The 14,196-nt window shown below is 36.7% G+C and overlaps 1 protein-coding gene across 12 annotated transcripts in view; it reads left to right on the forward strand.

Moving 5' to 3' along the window:
* Positions 1-14,196, forward strand: part of TRAF3 (TNF receptor associated factor 3) — a 76,120-nt gene that overhangs the window by 53,482 nt on the left and 8,442 nt on the right. For 8 of the 12 annotated variants that reach the window (XM_064659219.1, XM_064659217.1, XM_064659213.1 and 5 more), the window contains 4 exons: positions 2,019-2,093; positions 3,874-3,966; positions 8,421-8,561; positions 13,414-13,588. In XM_064659219.1, coding sequence (XP_064515289.1) covers positions 2,019-2,093; positions 3,874-3,966; positions 8,421-8,561; positions 13,414-13,588 — 484 coding nt within the window. The remainder of the gene's footprint in view (positions 1-2,018; positions 2,094-3,873; positions 3,967-8,420; positions 8,562-13,413; positions 13,589-14,196) is intronic. The other 4 variants (XM_064659220.1, XM_064659221.1, XM_064659222.1 and 1 more) reach the window with 4 other exon arrangements.

Raw genomic sequence — 14,196 nt, forward strand, 5'->3', positions numbered from 1 at the left:
TTTTTCCTAAAAATAGAACGAACTTACCAAAGATAGGGAAGAGCTTATTGAAGTCTTCATCACTCTGTAAGGCCCACTTAAGGAAAATAACGTTTCTGATCTAAGGATGAGCTTTTCTCTTTTCTCTACTACTTACTTCCTGAGTTAGATTCATACCATTTTTCACTTACACTTGTAAATTATTAATTGTGGCATAGTGCAGAAGGCACATAAGGCTCCTGCCAAAGTCAAATGCAGTCTTCTCTTCCAAGATAATGAAATACAAAATATATGATAGATACTGTATTTATTAAGAGAAATGGAGCTTCTAAGAAAAGAGAAAATATGCATACTGACCAGTCCTCCCAGTGCTTACTTCCAAGTTTAGATCCTGGTTCTGGAGCACTTTAGCATATTCCTAAACCTTGACTTCTGCAGTTACTTTGAGAAGAGGTGTATCTGAGTGCTTGTAAGAACCGACCCATTAAAGCCTGGGTTGTTACACACGCAGTTAGAATGGGGTTCTGAAACTGCAGGTAGAAACAGAACTTTAAACAGCTATTTGCCCTGCATCATCTGTTGCTGTATGTTGCTTAATTTTTTTCTGATACTGTGAAAATGTATATATTACTTAACTGCATGGTTAGGGACAATGAATCTAATGCAGAAAATGGGAAAATGCCTGCCTAACAGTTTGAGAAAATTCTGTAGTGTACAAGCAAATATCTTACTGTAGAATAAAAGACAATTTTCATATTTAATTCATAACTCTGTGGCAGACGTATAGTTTTGAGAAGTTGGAAAATGTGGCATTCTTGCAAAACCTGTTAGACCACACGTTTTTTTCTTTTTGTTCTCTTTTTTTTTTTTTTTAAACTACATGTCTTTTGAAACTATAGTGTGAATTTCTATGGATAGCGTTTAGAAGATAACAGGTGCATATCAGAGATGAGTGACCGATGGCATCTCAGTATCAGATTTTAAAGACTGTCCTGTCTGTTCCAGAGCTACATGTTCAAAGCAGTGTTGATTCTCCACTTCTTCCCAGGGAGGTGGATGAGCTGAGTCATGTGGGGCTTAAGGTGTGGGAATTTCAAATGAGATTTTGAAACCCAAAACAGTGATGCCAACTGAGGAGCAAGGCTCCAGCTCTTGTCTGCTTTGTGGGAAATAACAAACTGCAGACCCTGTTTTTGAAGAGAGAGTCTCTGTTGCACTGTCCTTTCCAAAAATGTCTCTCTGCTCCAACTTTTAGGCAGTTTGCATCCAGCTGCTGCCCTCTGTGCTGCAATGGCTGCTGTCTGTATATATGTATATGGTTCTGTGAATTGGTTTATTTTTAAATGAAAAGTGGTCTGTGCTCATAATTACCCAAGATATTGGACTAAATCTCAATCTGTGAAAAATGCAGGCATTTTACTAATTAGTTTTAATCCCGTGTACTGCATTTTTTAAAAGTTACTTAACTGTACCTATTCTAAAACTCTTTGTCTGTTTCATGCAGTACTTGTTTAGTCTTTTTTTTGTGTAATTTAACTGTTAAATTTAGGCACCGAGAATTGCATGTTATGTTTTGAAAAGTTGGTTCCTCATGAAATTAGGATTAGAAAAAAAATGTACTTTACTACAGTGAAACTGATCTTAAGACTTGCTCAGAGCACCAGTAAAAAAAAAAAAATCACTTGTTGAGAAAAGATTAGTCATTCACTAAAGTCAAATGAAATCAAATAATTGTAGTGTCTTCTTTTTGTTTGGGTTTTTTTTTTCCAAATGGGTTGCCTATTGAAATAGTCTTTAGCAGAAGTTTCACTGTATTTTAAATGTATCACACTGTATACTGTATTGGCATGTGCGTGTGGTTTACATATGTGTATAGAGAGAATTTGCATTTGAGATCAGACTGGAGAAAATATACACATGTGTATTGTATGTTCTGCAAATGGCACACAATACAAACCTGATAACCTCTGCCCTTTATGTTTTGAGCATTATCATGCAAAAGTCTTTTTGCCAAAACTCACGTTTTTTTCCTATTGCAGTTGAATGCACATTTGTCAGAATGTATTAATGCCCCAAGTACCTGTAGTTTTAAGCGTTATGGCTGCACTTTTCAGGTCAGTATATAACAATTATACTTCCCAATTGATGAAAGTCTGCAAATAGAACCTAATTATTTGACATGCAAGTTCTGGACTTCTGTAGTTTTGGTTAAGAAAAAGTCATCCAGTTGCACCAAGTGATTATACAGCAGATGTTTGGTTTTGCATTTTAAAAATAAACAACATGAAAAGCCCACATATTCCTGCAGTGGTTTTTGGAGTTCAGTTATTAGGTATATCTTGCTGAAATAGGAAGATCATGCATTTGAAGAACTTGTTAACTTAGGGTAAGAAGAAACTCTCTAGTTCTTCAGAAGATAGACTAACAATTTCAGTTGTTTCTATGAAAGCATTTTCTTGAGATAAGTATGTTTATATTTTCTCTCATTTGTGTGTCTTAATATTTTTATTAAGGTTAAACATAGGTTAGCACACTTAAAACACGTATTTTTATGTGCATTAATATGTCTGTGTGCACATAGGTGTATAATCAAAGCATGAAATTTATTTTTTAAAAAAAGTCTTAGATTTTAATCCTGGCAATCCCTGCAATATTTAAAAAAAAATAAAAAAGCCAAACCTCAGAGTTTAGTTTCAGTATTATTATTCCAGTCTCTTCCAATATTCTCCTTCCCTTACCATATATCTTGGGGAATTTCAATGCTTATATAAGAAAGAGATTACTCAGGACATTTCAGAAACCGCTGACAGGAAAAAATGGAGTTTATCTGATAGTGTGATTAATTTCTTAGCCCACGACAATTTAAAGAGGCAAGAACTGTAAGGAGCAACACTTCTCAATAGACTACTTCCTGCAGGTATTTCCAGGTTGTTAAACAATGAGCATTCATCTTTTTAAGTGTTAACAGTAATGCTCTTAGTGGTAGAGCCTAACCCTGCCCACTGTTATGTCGTATGTATTGCCATTCATTTTATGTATGTATATGTGTGCATATATGTACATATATCCACATATATATTTTTAGTATTTTATATAGAGTACATACCTTGAGGATCATTGAAACCCTTTCTGCAGCATATCTACCATCAAAGCTAATATACTCTGCATTGCAAAGCACTTACTGAAGTAGGTGTAATGCAGCACGATACAGATAAAGTAATATGGTCTGCATCTTATGTACTCTGTATATAATCTATGTGTGTTCTGTAAACTTTTTATATAGTGGTTATTCGTAACAGCATTTATAAGGTTGTGCAGAGGCAGCATATCTGAATATCTTAGAACAATCTTGGTAACATCTTGAGATGACAAACTAGGCATTGTAATAACTCTCAACATAGTTTATAAAGCTGGCAGTTTCCAGTGATGATAAATTTATCTTAAATATTTGTCTTCAATACCCATCTGAGGGGAAAATGTAGTGCTTATGAAGCTGTTCATGAAATAGAACAGAAGTTTTAAATTACAGTTAATGGAATTGGACGTTTTAGATTTTGTATGACTCAGGGGTTTTATTGTGCTTTATTTAGTTCAAAGCTACACAGAAGACTCTAAAATACAATTCATTTTGTAACTCTCATTCATCTTTATTGTCTCTGAGTTATCAAGCACACTGGATGGAAATACATGGCAGTTGTATAAAACACTTGCTATATGAAATGTATTCCTGACTTTTGTAAGTTCCCAAATAGATTTCCCTTCTCTCTACAGTTCTGCAACATGCACTAGTGAACCAAAGTATGTAGTGTTGGTTCGATGTCTTGATATACTCTTTGTTTGTAGGTTTAAAAGAACTGGAATTGGCTAAAATGTATAAATTCTTTGTTGTCACAGGGAACAAACCAACAAATTAAAGCACATGAAGCCAGCTCAGCAGTGCAGCATGTTAACTTATTGAAAGAGTGGAGCAATGCTCTAGAAAATAAGGTATATCTTCTACTCACTTCTAATTTTCATTGACTTCTTTGAATCATATAAAAGCACTGGAAGAAGGGCTTTTTTTTCTGTTTCGCAGCTGTTCAGCAGTACAGCTAAAGCACTAGTAGGCTCCAAAAGCTATCAAGCCATTTGGCATCTGGTACCTTTGTTATATAATAAAATGCTGTGAGAAACTTGGCTTCGCAACTCCATGTACAATTTTCCTCATTGGTAACTTAATTAAAACTCTTTCTTCACATTGATAAACAGTCCAGTATTAAATTTCCTCTCTGTGCTGCTTTCTTACAAAATGGAGGGTCCAGAAAGCTATGGCAGCACTATGAGCTGTATTTTTGCTACCTCAGCATCCTTCCAGAAATAACATTATTAGAAGTATGTAATAAACTGGTTATTTCATTTATTTTTGTTCCAACTCTCCAAACTTAATGACCTGCAAAGGTTAATTAAACATATTGTATCTCATGGGCATGATGATGTCTGCTTTAGTGCTAGACCAGAATGAAGTTCATGTTGCAGTGCTTCCTTGGGACTCCTGGTTTTTAATTGTTTGGGATTTGGGAGATGCTGGGAGTCATGTCAGTCAGTCTCAGCTATGATCTTGTGAATAATTTGGATGACTTAACCACCTGTTCTGCAAATAAAATTCAAAACTTTGACTTAAAAATACAAAACTTCAGAACAGATCACAGGTTTCTTAAATCTTTTCGAAAAAATTTGACATAGACATTAAAACAACGTTTCTGTATTTTTAGGGGGGGAAAAAAGATCCCAGAATTACCAAACGATTTTAGTAATGCAGGCAGAAGAGTCAGGAGCCCCTTCAGACTTTCCTGCAATGAGTTGAATACGTAGCAATTCCAGTGTAAGCTCAGTGGCAGAATATGTGTGGCTTGAGAATTTCTGTCATCTCACAGCAGACCACAAACTGGAGTTTAGCAAACTCTTGTCTAGAAAGCTTATTGCCTTCTCGGGCTACAGTGATCTCTCTGTGTGGGGCTCCAGCAAGGTCCTGCCACCACAGGAAGTGTAGTTTTAAAGCAGGAGTTAACTAGAACAGCATAATATGGTTTATTGTCCCCAGCATGTTTGTCCCTGAACTGCTTGTTTTTCAATTTGAAGGAACTTGAACTCTTAAGGAAACCACTGAACTGGGAGAGATCTAATGTAGGGTTTTTTCAGATAGAATTTTCCTATGCGTGTAGGTAGGTCTTAGTTTGACAATCCATAATATTATTTAAGTTTGCTTTTGCATGTGAAACTTTGTTAATGTAGGAACTGTACATTTTTCAGTTTTAACAGATACAGACTCATATCCTTAGTTCGTTTTTCATTAGTCTGATTAAAATTATACAATTTATTTTACATCATAGGAAAAAACCCACGTTCCCTGTGACTTCCAGAATAGATCATGTTCTGTCTTTTGTTAGTGTCCTGAGAGGTGCTTTGTCATTTAAAAAATGCCCGGCAGTTCTATGTTTGTCTCTTACAGAGCAAAGAGAATATATACTTTAATACTCTTTTATGTTTAATTTTTTCTTTTTTTTTAACTTTCATTTAGGACATAACTGCTTATCATTGTATGTCCATTTTTTTTTTCTTCACTTCCTGCTTTGTAGACTTCTTCCTATTCATAATAAAGAGTTGAATCACTGGAAATCCCAAGACAGTGCCAAGTTACCAGAATAGCTAACCACATGTCATATGTCAGTGACTTTATTGTAGGGTAGGGTAACAAAATGATTTGTAACTGCATTACTGTGCTCTTCTTTGAGGAAAAAATTAATCAATGCACTGAAGAACAACAGGGCAAAGTTAACTTAGCTGATGAGTACCTCAGAAATCTTAGCCCTGCTGAAGTCAGTGGAAGTCTTGTTGGGTTCTCTAGGATCAAGATTTCATTTGGGGTATTCTGTGATATGTGTGGAGGGGAAAGGAGAAGTTGCCTTCTCCCAGTCACCATGTTCTTTAACAGTGCATGTGGAGTATGCAAAGTCTTCAGAGCTGCAAAGCTTGCACTAAGTCAGGAGTTTGGTATTGAATGGTGCTGTTGGCAAAGAGTAGTAAGAGAAGGTCAGATGTTAAATCTTGAATCAAAACCTTGTGGGGCAAATTAAAATTTGGTGCTTTGTTCACTCTGTAATGAGGTAGGCTTGCAGACTGAACTCCCACAGTCTTGTGGAAACAATCAGTTGAACGTAATTTTGTGGCTTCATCACATTCTTAATGAAAACTGGTATAAACTGTTTTTTTCTTTTTTAATATGAGGCTTAAATATGGGACCTGCTTTAATATAGTTCCTTGTGGCATAAGGTTTCTTCCATTCTTCTTTAGTAAGCAGTGATAAGCAGCAACTTAGTTTGAAAAACGACTGAATAATAGCACTTTATTCTAGGAATATTTCAAATATGACAAGGAAGTAAAGGATGTAGTTTGTAAATAGATGCTGTGTTTCCTTTACCCTTTTTTTAACTGAAGTTCCACAGACTTATGCCAAAGTTCTAGTTAGGAAACTATTTAGAGTTAAATATTTTCTTTTATTCACAAATTACCGCCAAACTACAATTGCTGACTTAGCAATGACAGTTCTGTATGATTAAGGACTGCAGGACATAATTCTGCTTTTCTGTGTTCTGTAAAACTGTGTGGAAAATCTCAGTACAAGACAGGTCCACATTTTATAACTTGTACAAAAATGGAAATGTAATGCTTAGTGACCCAGAGCGTAACTGCCTTGTGATTGGGAGGCCTGGGGAGGAAAGAGTGAGAAAAGAGGGATGTAAAGATCACAGTTAACTAAAGAACTCTGATTCATTAAGGAAATGGAGGATGCAAAAAAATGAAGTGTCTGCCCAGCAGATCTGAAATACCTGGGAGGCAGAGGTACTAGTTTAAAATTAAACTTGTTCTTGAAAATGTTCTCTAGTACCTAGGCATGCATTCCTTCACCCTCAGTATTGCTTCTCTTTCTGCATGGCAAAATTAGCCTTGTCTCATTTCTGTTGGGCTTCTTCTGACAGTTTTTCCATATATAAAATGCAGAACCAATGTGTGTATGTGCACACATACTGTACTGTACTGGAAAGTAGATACCCACACATATGTTATGGTATCTCTGTATTTTTGGGCCCCTGTCTGATGAACCTGCTGAATGCCTGTGGACTTTGACAGTCCTTTGTCTAGTTTAGGCTAGTTTAGAGATTGAAATTATTTACCTTTTCTAACAGGTTAGATTCTGCTAGGAATGCAGTGACACATAAGAGATTTGATGGCCATGTCTGATTAGAGGGTAGAGTGATGGAATTCTGCAGTGGCACCCACATCAGAGGTAAAGATGGCTTGACCTCAAACTAGCACCTCTGTCAGGGGCCATGGTGTAGATCTTTTGAGAACATGAAGGTTCCAAGTAATTGGTCTTAATGTGAAACGTTGATCGAGAGTTTCCTGGATCTAAAATGGTGCTACTTCGTATCCAGATCTGTCTGTGGAACTAGTCAGGGCGTGTCTCAAATCACCTTGTGCCAAGTGTTTGTTTTCTACGCTTTTGCTGCTCAATAATCTTGCCTGGGGACAAATTAGATTTTTTTCAAAAAAGCAACCCACCACCACAAAGCAGCCCCCTTCTCCAAACCACATTAATGAACAAGCATGGAAAATATGTGTGATGGAAAATATTTACTGTATTACTTTCATCCCCAAGGAGATATATTGTATGATATTCCTTTAACAAGACTCATGTTTTAAAAACAGAATGAGTCACTAATGAATAAATTAATAAAATGTCAATACAGAGAGAGAATATAATTTGCAGCCTGTAGTTCTTTGGTCTTTTCTACTAGTAGGCACCATTGGATTTTCCTTCAAATGCATGGATCCCTTCTGTATTCACTCATTTCGAGAGTTTTCATCACCATCACATTCTTTTAAACCAAGCCAATCCCCTGCAGATGAGGTTCTTCCTTAAATTTGCTGTAGATCAGGATAGATGGGAGTAGGTGGGAAGATTAATATTCCCTCCCCAGCTATCTTTTCAGGTGCTCAGCTTCTCTCCGGTGTCCCTTCTGTGCAGGCCTCGAGTTCTTAACACTGATCTAGAGCGAATTAGGTTGTTTCTTCCAAACTCCAAGCAACTCCCAAGTCAGTTGGTGGAAACCAGGAAACCAAGCTACTAAATAACATAAAGAAAATTTTATGTTTAGACACAAGTTCTTTTGCTGTTTTTATGTCCTCTCTGCACTTTCATAAGCTGAAGTTATACCAGTACCATACTGTGGAAGTGCAAAAATAGCTATCAGAAGGTTGGGTTTTATTTATTTATTTGCAAGATATGGAGAGAGATTTTATTAGGATCTCATCCCTTTCATGTGTTTAAGATAGTTTTAAACTAATGAAGTTATAGGTATTTTAACAACCTTTGGCAGGAGTAATTCTAGAATTTTTTCCAGGTGGCCTTGCTCCAGAATGAAAGTTTGGAAAAGAACAAGAGTATACAAACTTTACATAATCAGATTTGTAGCTTTGAAATAGAAATTGAAAGACAGAAGGAAATGCTGCGGAATAATGAATCTAAAATACTTCATTTACAGGTAAGAAATTTAGAATCTCCCCATTAAACAGAAATGGTAGTAGCTTCTGTTCTGTGCCTTTACACTTTTGAAGTGAGATGGTCTAATTAAAAAGGGGGGGAGAGAGTTTACTTCATTACAAAGCCATTCTGATTTTTTTTTTCTTCTGGTTTGTTGTGTTTAATAAAGTAAGATACTTCACTAAAACACTGCAATTACCTAGCCTACGTTAAAACGAAGAACCTTGTTTAAAAAGGGAAAAGACTGAAAACAAAATAGAAATTTTCTCTGAAGAATAACCATAATTATTTTTTTAACTTCTAAAAAAAAGCCTGTTCAAGGAACTACTGTCAAACTGGAGGACAAGATTAGCACCTTAAAACTGTCATGGATAATGTATCTTTCTTTCCTAGTTGCTGGTATTTTAAAAAAATATGAATCATGAGTGAGATCAATCTGGTGTGATTTAATTCAAACGTAGCATAATGCATTTGAATACACTTTTTTAAAATCCCTGTTTCTGTTGTCCTTCTGAGGAAAATGTATCTAATTATTCCTTTGCCAGTAGGTCTGAGTTTCTTATTCTGTGATCTGAATGACCTGGCCACAAGCCAGCATCAAACTAGAAATCCTCTGGATGCTCTGGCATTGGTGCTTAGCCCAAGCTGAAATTCTTTGCTTTGTATTCAGACTTCGAATGTGGGTGCTGGGAATTTGTGTTAGCTTGCATGATACTAACCACAATTAGGGAAACCTCAGGAGATATTTAGCAAGCAACTGTGGAGGTATCATTTACATGTTACTGTAGTATGTCTACTGGTAGAAAATATGCCTAAAATACAAAGGGGTAGCACATTCAGGAGCTCAGAGCCTGGAGACCCTCAATGATGATTTATAAGGAAACTTTCAGTTTTGGCAACTGCAGCGATTCTCCGTATAGCATGTACTTCTTTCCATGACCTGTGCACATAGTAACCAATTTATGCTGCCTTAGTCATTGTTACTTATCCATTGATGGGATATGGGTTACAATATTGCATTCTGACACTGGGAAGCCAATCCTTGTATGTACTGATATTGCTGATTGAATCTACCAGGAGGTAAGTTAATTTGTAAGCCTGGAGCTTTTACACATGCTGTCTCAATGGCCAGTGATGAGAGTAGAAATGGAAAAAACATAGAGCAGAGTTTTTCATTATTGTCTGAAATAACAGATTGCAATACCTTTGATTTCCTCGAGCTGTAAGTGTTAGCAAAATCAATTTTCAAATTATTTGTTTACAAAAAAAACCACTACAAAGCAGCACATTCCAACAGGTGGCTTTTTGGCAGTAATAAATACTGGAGAGGATGTTTTGCTCTTTTTCCCTCTTTTTCCTTTTTTTTTTTTTCCCCTCCTCATCTTTACTTCCTTTTGCCAGCTATTTCAATTCAGTTATTTTAAGCCAAACTGTATTTCAAGGCTGTTTCAACCTGATTCCTTTCACTTAGTGGAATTTCCCAGTTCAGTCAGGTTTTTTAAGGGTATCCTGGAAACACACCCCGATTTTGTTTTTCCCTGTACAACACAATTAGCCTCCTTCCGTTGCCTACCAGGAGTGGAGGGAATTAGTTACCTGTTGTGAGCCATTCTTTTCCTGGGTTGCATTGAGCAGCCATGGTTACACAGGAGCCACAGATACTGAGCTAACCAGTTCAGGTCTGGGCAAGGCATATTTGCTTAGTCCCCCAAGACCTATGCATGCTAGGAATTTCTAGTACAGTTTCAGTATTAGGTGTCATGTAGCCTTTTTTAGCTGGGGAGCAGCGGTGTCACTGAGCACAGCTGGCACCATCTGCACTGGGAGGCATCTGACAAAACCAGTGTTAATGCATTCAAGAGTGTCTGGTCACTGGCAGGAACCTCAGCCTTGATGTTTTGTTTTCAGATTAATTTTCTATATGCTGATCTCTAGGGGAAAGTGTTTTTACCAAGGGTATGTGATACTTTTATGACTTCTGTCATGTGAAAGGGAAATTTCACATGCAATACTGAGTCTTTCTTATGAGTGTATGGAAGCATATTAGTAAGCCAAGTCTTAAGCTGAGTGTGGACATGAGATACTGAAAGACAACAGAAACAGTGACCTTATCAACATGAAATGAGTTGATCAGTAATATGTTCCTTCAAAGGAGAAGGACATATGATTTGTTTTCTAAGTCAAGTAGCACCTTTTCTAGTCTGTTTTTTAGCTTTACAGTTTTGCTCTATCAATTGCAATGGAAAGGTCCATTAGGAGGGAGAGAACTGCAAATATAACTCTTTAGTTCCTCATGACATTTTCTAAATTTTTTTAGTAATAATAGTGCTAAAATTCTGGAAGTTGTTAATCAGAAATACCAAACAAAACCTAGATGAAAATCAACATCAAGAGGAGCCCTTGATGGTTTGCCAGGCATATAACTCGGGATTGATGATCTGGAGAGGTCAGTTGCTAGAATAAAAAGTGCATGCAGAAAATTGATATCTACTTGAAAATTTATGAGTACAGTGTGAGACATCTGTGTGCTTTCTAATGGAATAATTAGAGTGAAAATCTCCACTGCTGCATTAAATTCAGATTTAGTACATCAGTATCTCCCAGTATGAGGGAAGTTGACTCCCTGTAGGGTAAAAAGGTAGAGATGCCACTGCTTTTTAAAAATAAAGTAGAAGTCTTATATCTGATTATATTGTATCTCTTGAATTCTCATTCAAGGTACAGGAGATAAAATATTACACATCTGCCAGAGTGAAGTAGAAGCAGCTAAACCAGAATTGCTTGTGCATGTACAAAGGTAGAATGTTGCACACAGGTGAATGGAGAGAAGTTGGTGCCTAATAACAACTTTTATAAACTTCTCCCAAAAGAAGGATAGCTTACAATTCTTCTGCATGTTTAGCACTTTGCCAGTTCCTGTAAAAGTGTGTTTATTCATTTTGTTTGATGCTGTGGTAGTGCACAGAGGTTCCAGCTGGAAATCAGAACACCTCTGTGTGAGGCACTGTACAAACCCACAGCCATGTTATTGTTCTTGCCTTGGGGAGATCATATTTGGTGTGAGTAAAGGGGAAAGATCAGCCTTGGGCATATTTTGAGTTTACTTTTGAATGATAACTGTGAACTAAGGGCCAAATCTTTTGGCTCTGCTCTTACAACATGCATTCAGGCCATTCTGTGGTGTGTTTCCTTTTATATATATAGCTAACAGCCCTTCCCTGTTTTATTGTCTGATTATCATCAGCCTGAGTGAGAGGGTGTGCCTGTGTTGGTAGGTGGTGATTAGTATGTCCAGGCAAGCTGCTTCATCTATTTGCTGGGCCCATACCCCTGCATTTATGGTTCAGTACACAGCTTTCCTTCACAAAGTCGTAAATCTGTAAGTGAGATATATAACTTGTTTTAAAACACCTACAATAGAAATAAATAGCTAATGTTGAAATTTGCTAGATGACTCAGTAGTTTTGAGACACTACAAAATAAGACTCCTAGAACCTGGTTTTGCTAGCTGCCTCATCAAATTGACAGCCTTCAATTAATCGTTCTGGACTTTCAGTGTAACTGAAACCACATGATTAAAAGCAAATGGCTAAAAGGGGAAATGAAGGTGGCATGAGGCAGAAGGGTTTTCCCCATCAGTGGGGAACATTGAATCCACTTGGCTAACCAGAAGGCAAATGCAAAATAACTTCATTTTCTTGTTTTGTATTCAACGGCCCCTTAATTTTTTTTAAGAAGTGAAAAATCATTTTAACACATAGTGACACTATATGATGAAAAACTATAAAGTTAGATTTGGAATTTAACTGTAGGTGGTAGCAAAAGTAGTTTCTTGTCTCAAATATTTGTCTTATCATTTGAACTTCACAAGTGATTATGAGGTTCTGGCTAAAATTCCTGCTAGTCCAAATTAGCTGTGATAACGTGAAGTGCTATGTATTTCTTGCATCAGATTTGAGGTAGACTGGGAAATATGTTCTTTATATTTGTAATATACTAAGGTGCTTGCAATAGCCCTCTTTCAGAGAATACCGGCCTCTCTGTATATTTTTTTCTTGAGTATTATATTTCATGCCTTTCCAAAACCAACTGGTTTTTTTCCCTTTGCTTTCTTAAAAATACTCAACCAGCAAGCACCTTCAGGATGCATGGCTTATTCAATTTAGGAAGTAAGGGTGGGAATTTTGAAAGTGCTTCTAGGGGGCAGAAGTGGTATAGTTGTGTTTAAACTCTCGAGGGCTTCTGCTATTGTTATGGGCACATAATAACTTAGGGTTTGATGACTGATTTATGTGAGCTTGGAGCTTGCACATGTATGTACTCATGCTCCATGTGTGCAAGAGTAATGATGCTTTCCTGGAGGGGTAAGTTATTTTGCTCACTCACAATGATAAATGTGTGCACATGAGCAGCCATTTGATTCACACCAGGGTATGTTGTGCCCATACTTTGTTGCTTAAATACTCTCACGTGAAACCCAACAAGTATCGGCCCATAATACCAATATAGAGACATTCAGAATATTGTTCTTACATTGAAAGGTTTAAAAAAACCCAAAACCCCTACCTTAGACAAGAGCACACTAACCTTTCCCTTTTTTAAAATAAATCTGTTGTTAATTCTAATAGTGCTCTAATATTTATACCTGTGCAGCACTAAGTATCTTTTAAGTGTTTTATAAATACATGGGCTATTCCTTTAAATTTTCAAGGTTTGTGTTACTAAAATATTTCACTTAAGCAAAACTTGCTTATATTTGGATTGAATCTTATTATCAACGCATAATCCTTTTTTAATGTGAATAAACTAATGTCTTTGCATTATTTTAACTCATACACTATTACTTTATAAAGCGAGTGATCGACAGCCAAGCAGAGAAACTCAAAGAACTGGACAAAGAAATCCGTCCCTTCCGACAGAACTGGGAGGAGGCTGACAGCATGAAGAGCAGTGTGGAATCCCTCCAGAACAGAGTGACTGAGCTGGAAAGCGTTGATAAAACTGCAGGGCAAGGAGCTCGGAATACAAGTGAGTGCAAGCACAATGGACTGAAGTACTCAGCAGTGCTGTTGAGAGAAAAATGGTGTCCTTTGAATGGCACTCCCATTGTGGCTTTTATATGGAAACATCAATAATACTGATTCTTCTGATTTTTTGAGTAGGAGACTGTGTATTTCCTTTGTTGATAGTGTGGCATTGCTTCCATGCTGTTTCTTAGGCTTGATTCTTGTCTTTTACTTTGTTTTATTGACCATTCTCTTGATTACATTGTTAGTTCATTATAAACAGTTTCTCAATCGATCTTTGACAGCTGATAGCTCTCAGCAGCTTCTTTAAATATAGTCTTGGTATATTGACATCTTTTGCTACTCTTCTCCCCCGTGAATGGATCAACAGTATGGTTATCCATCTGAAACCACCCATCCTAACAGCTGCTACAGAGGGGTATTTGGTCCTAGGAAAACAGTGAGATCTGCTTAAGAATAAGGTTATTGATGTGCTTGCTGAATAAAGTAAAAACTAGAGTTTGGCAAGATAGTGTAGATCATATGTAAGTATTTAAATGATTGTGACAAAGACCTTAAAATTTAAGTTGATCTACATAAAATAAACTTGCCTTACGAATTTATCTGCTT

This window comes from Pseudopipra pipra, chromosome 6, assembly GCF_036250125.1.
Source record: "Pseudopipra pipra isolate bDixPip1 chromosome 6, bDixPip1.hap1, whole genome shotgun sequence".
Taxonomy (NCBI): Eukaryota; Metazoa; Chordata; class Aves; order Passeriformes; family Pipridae; genus Pseudopipra; species Pseudopipra pipra.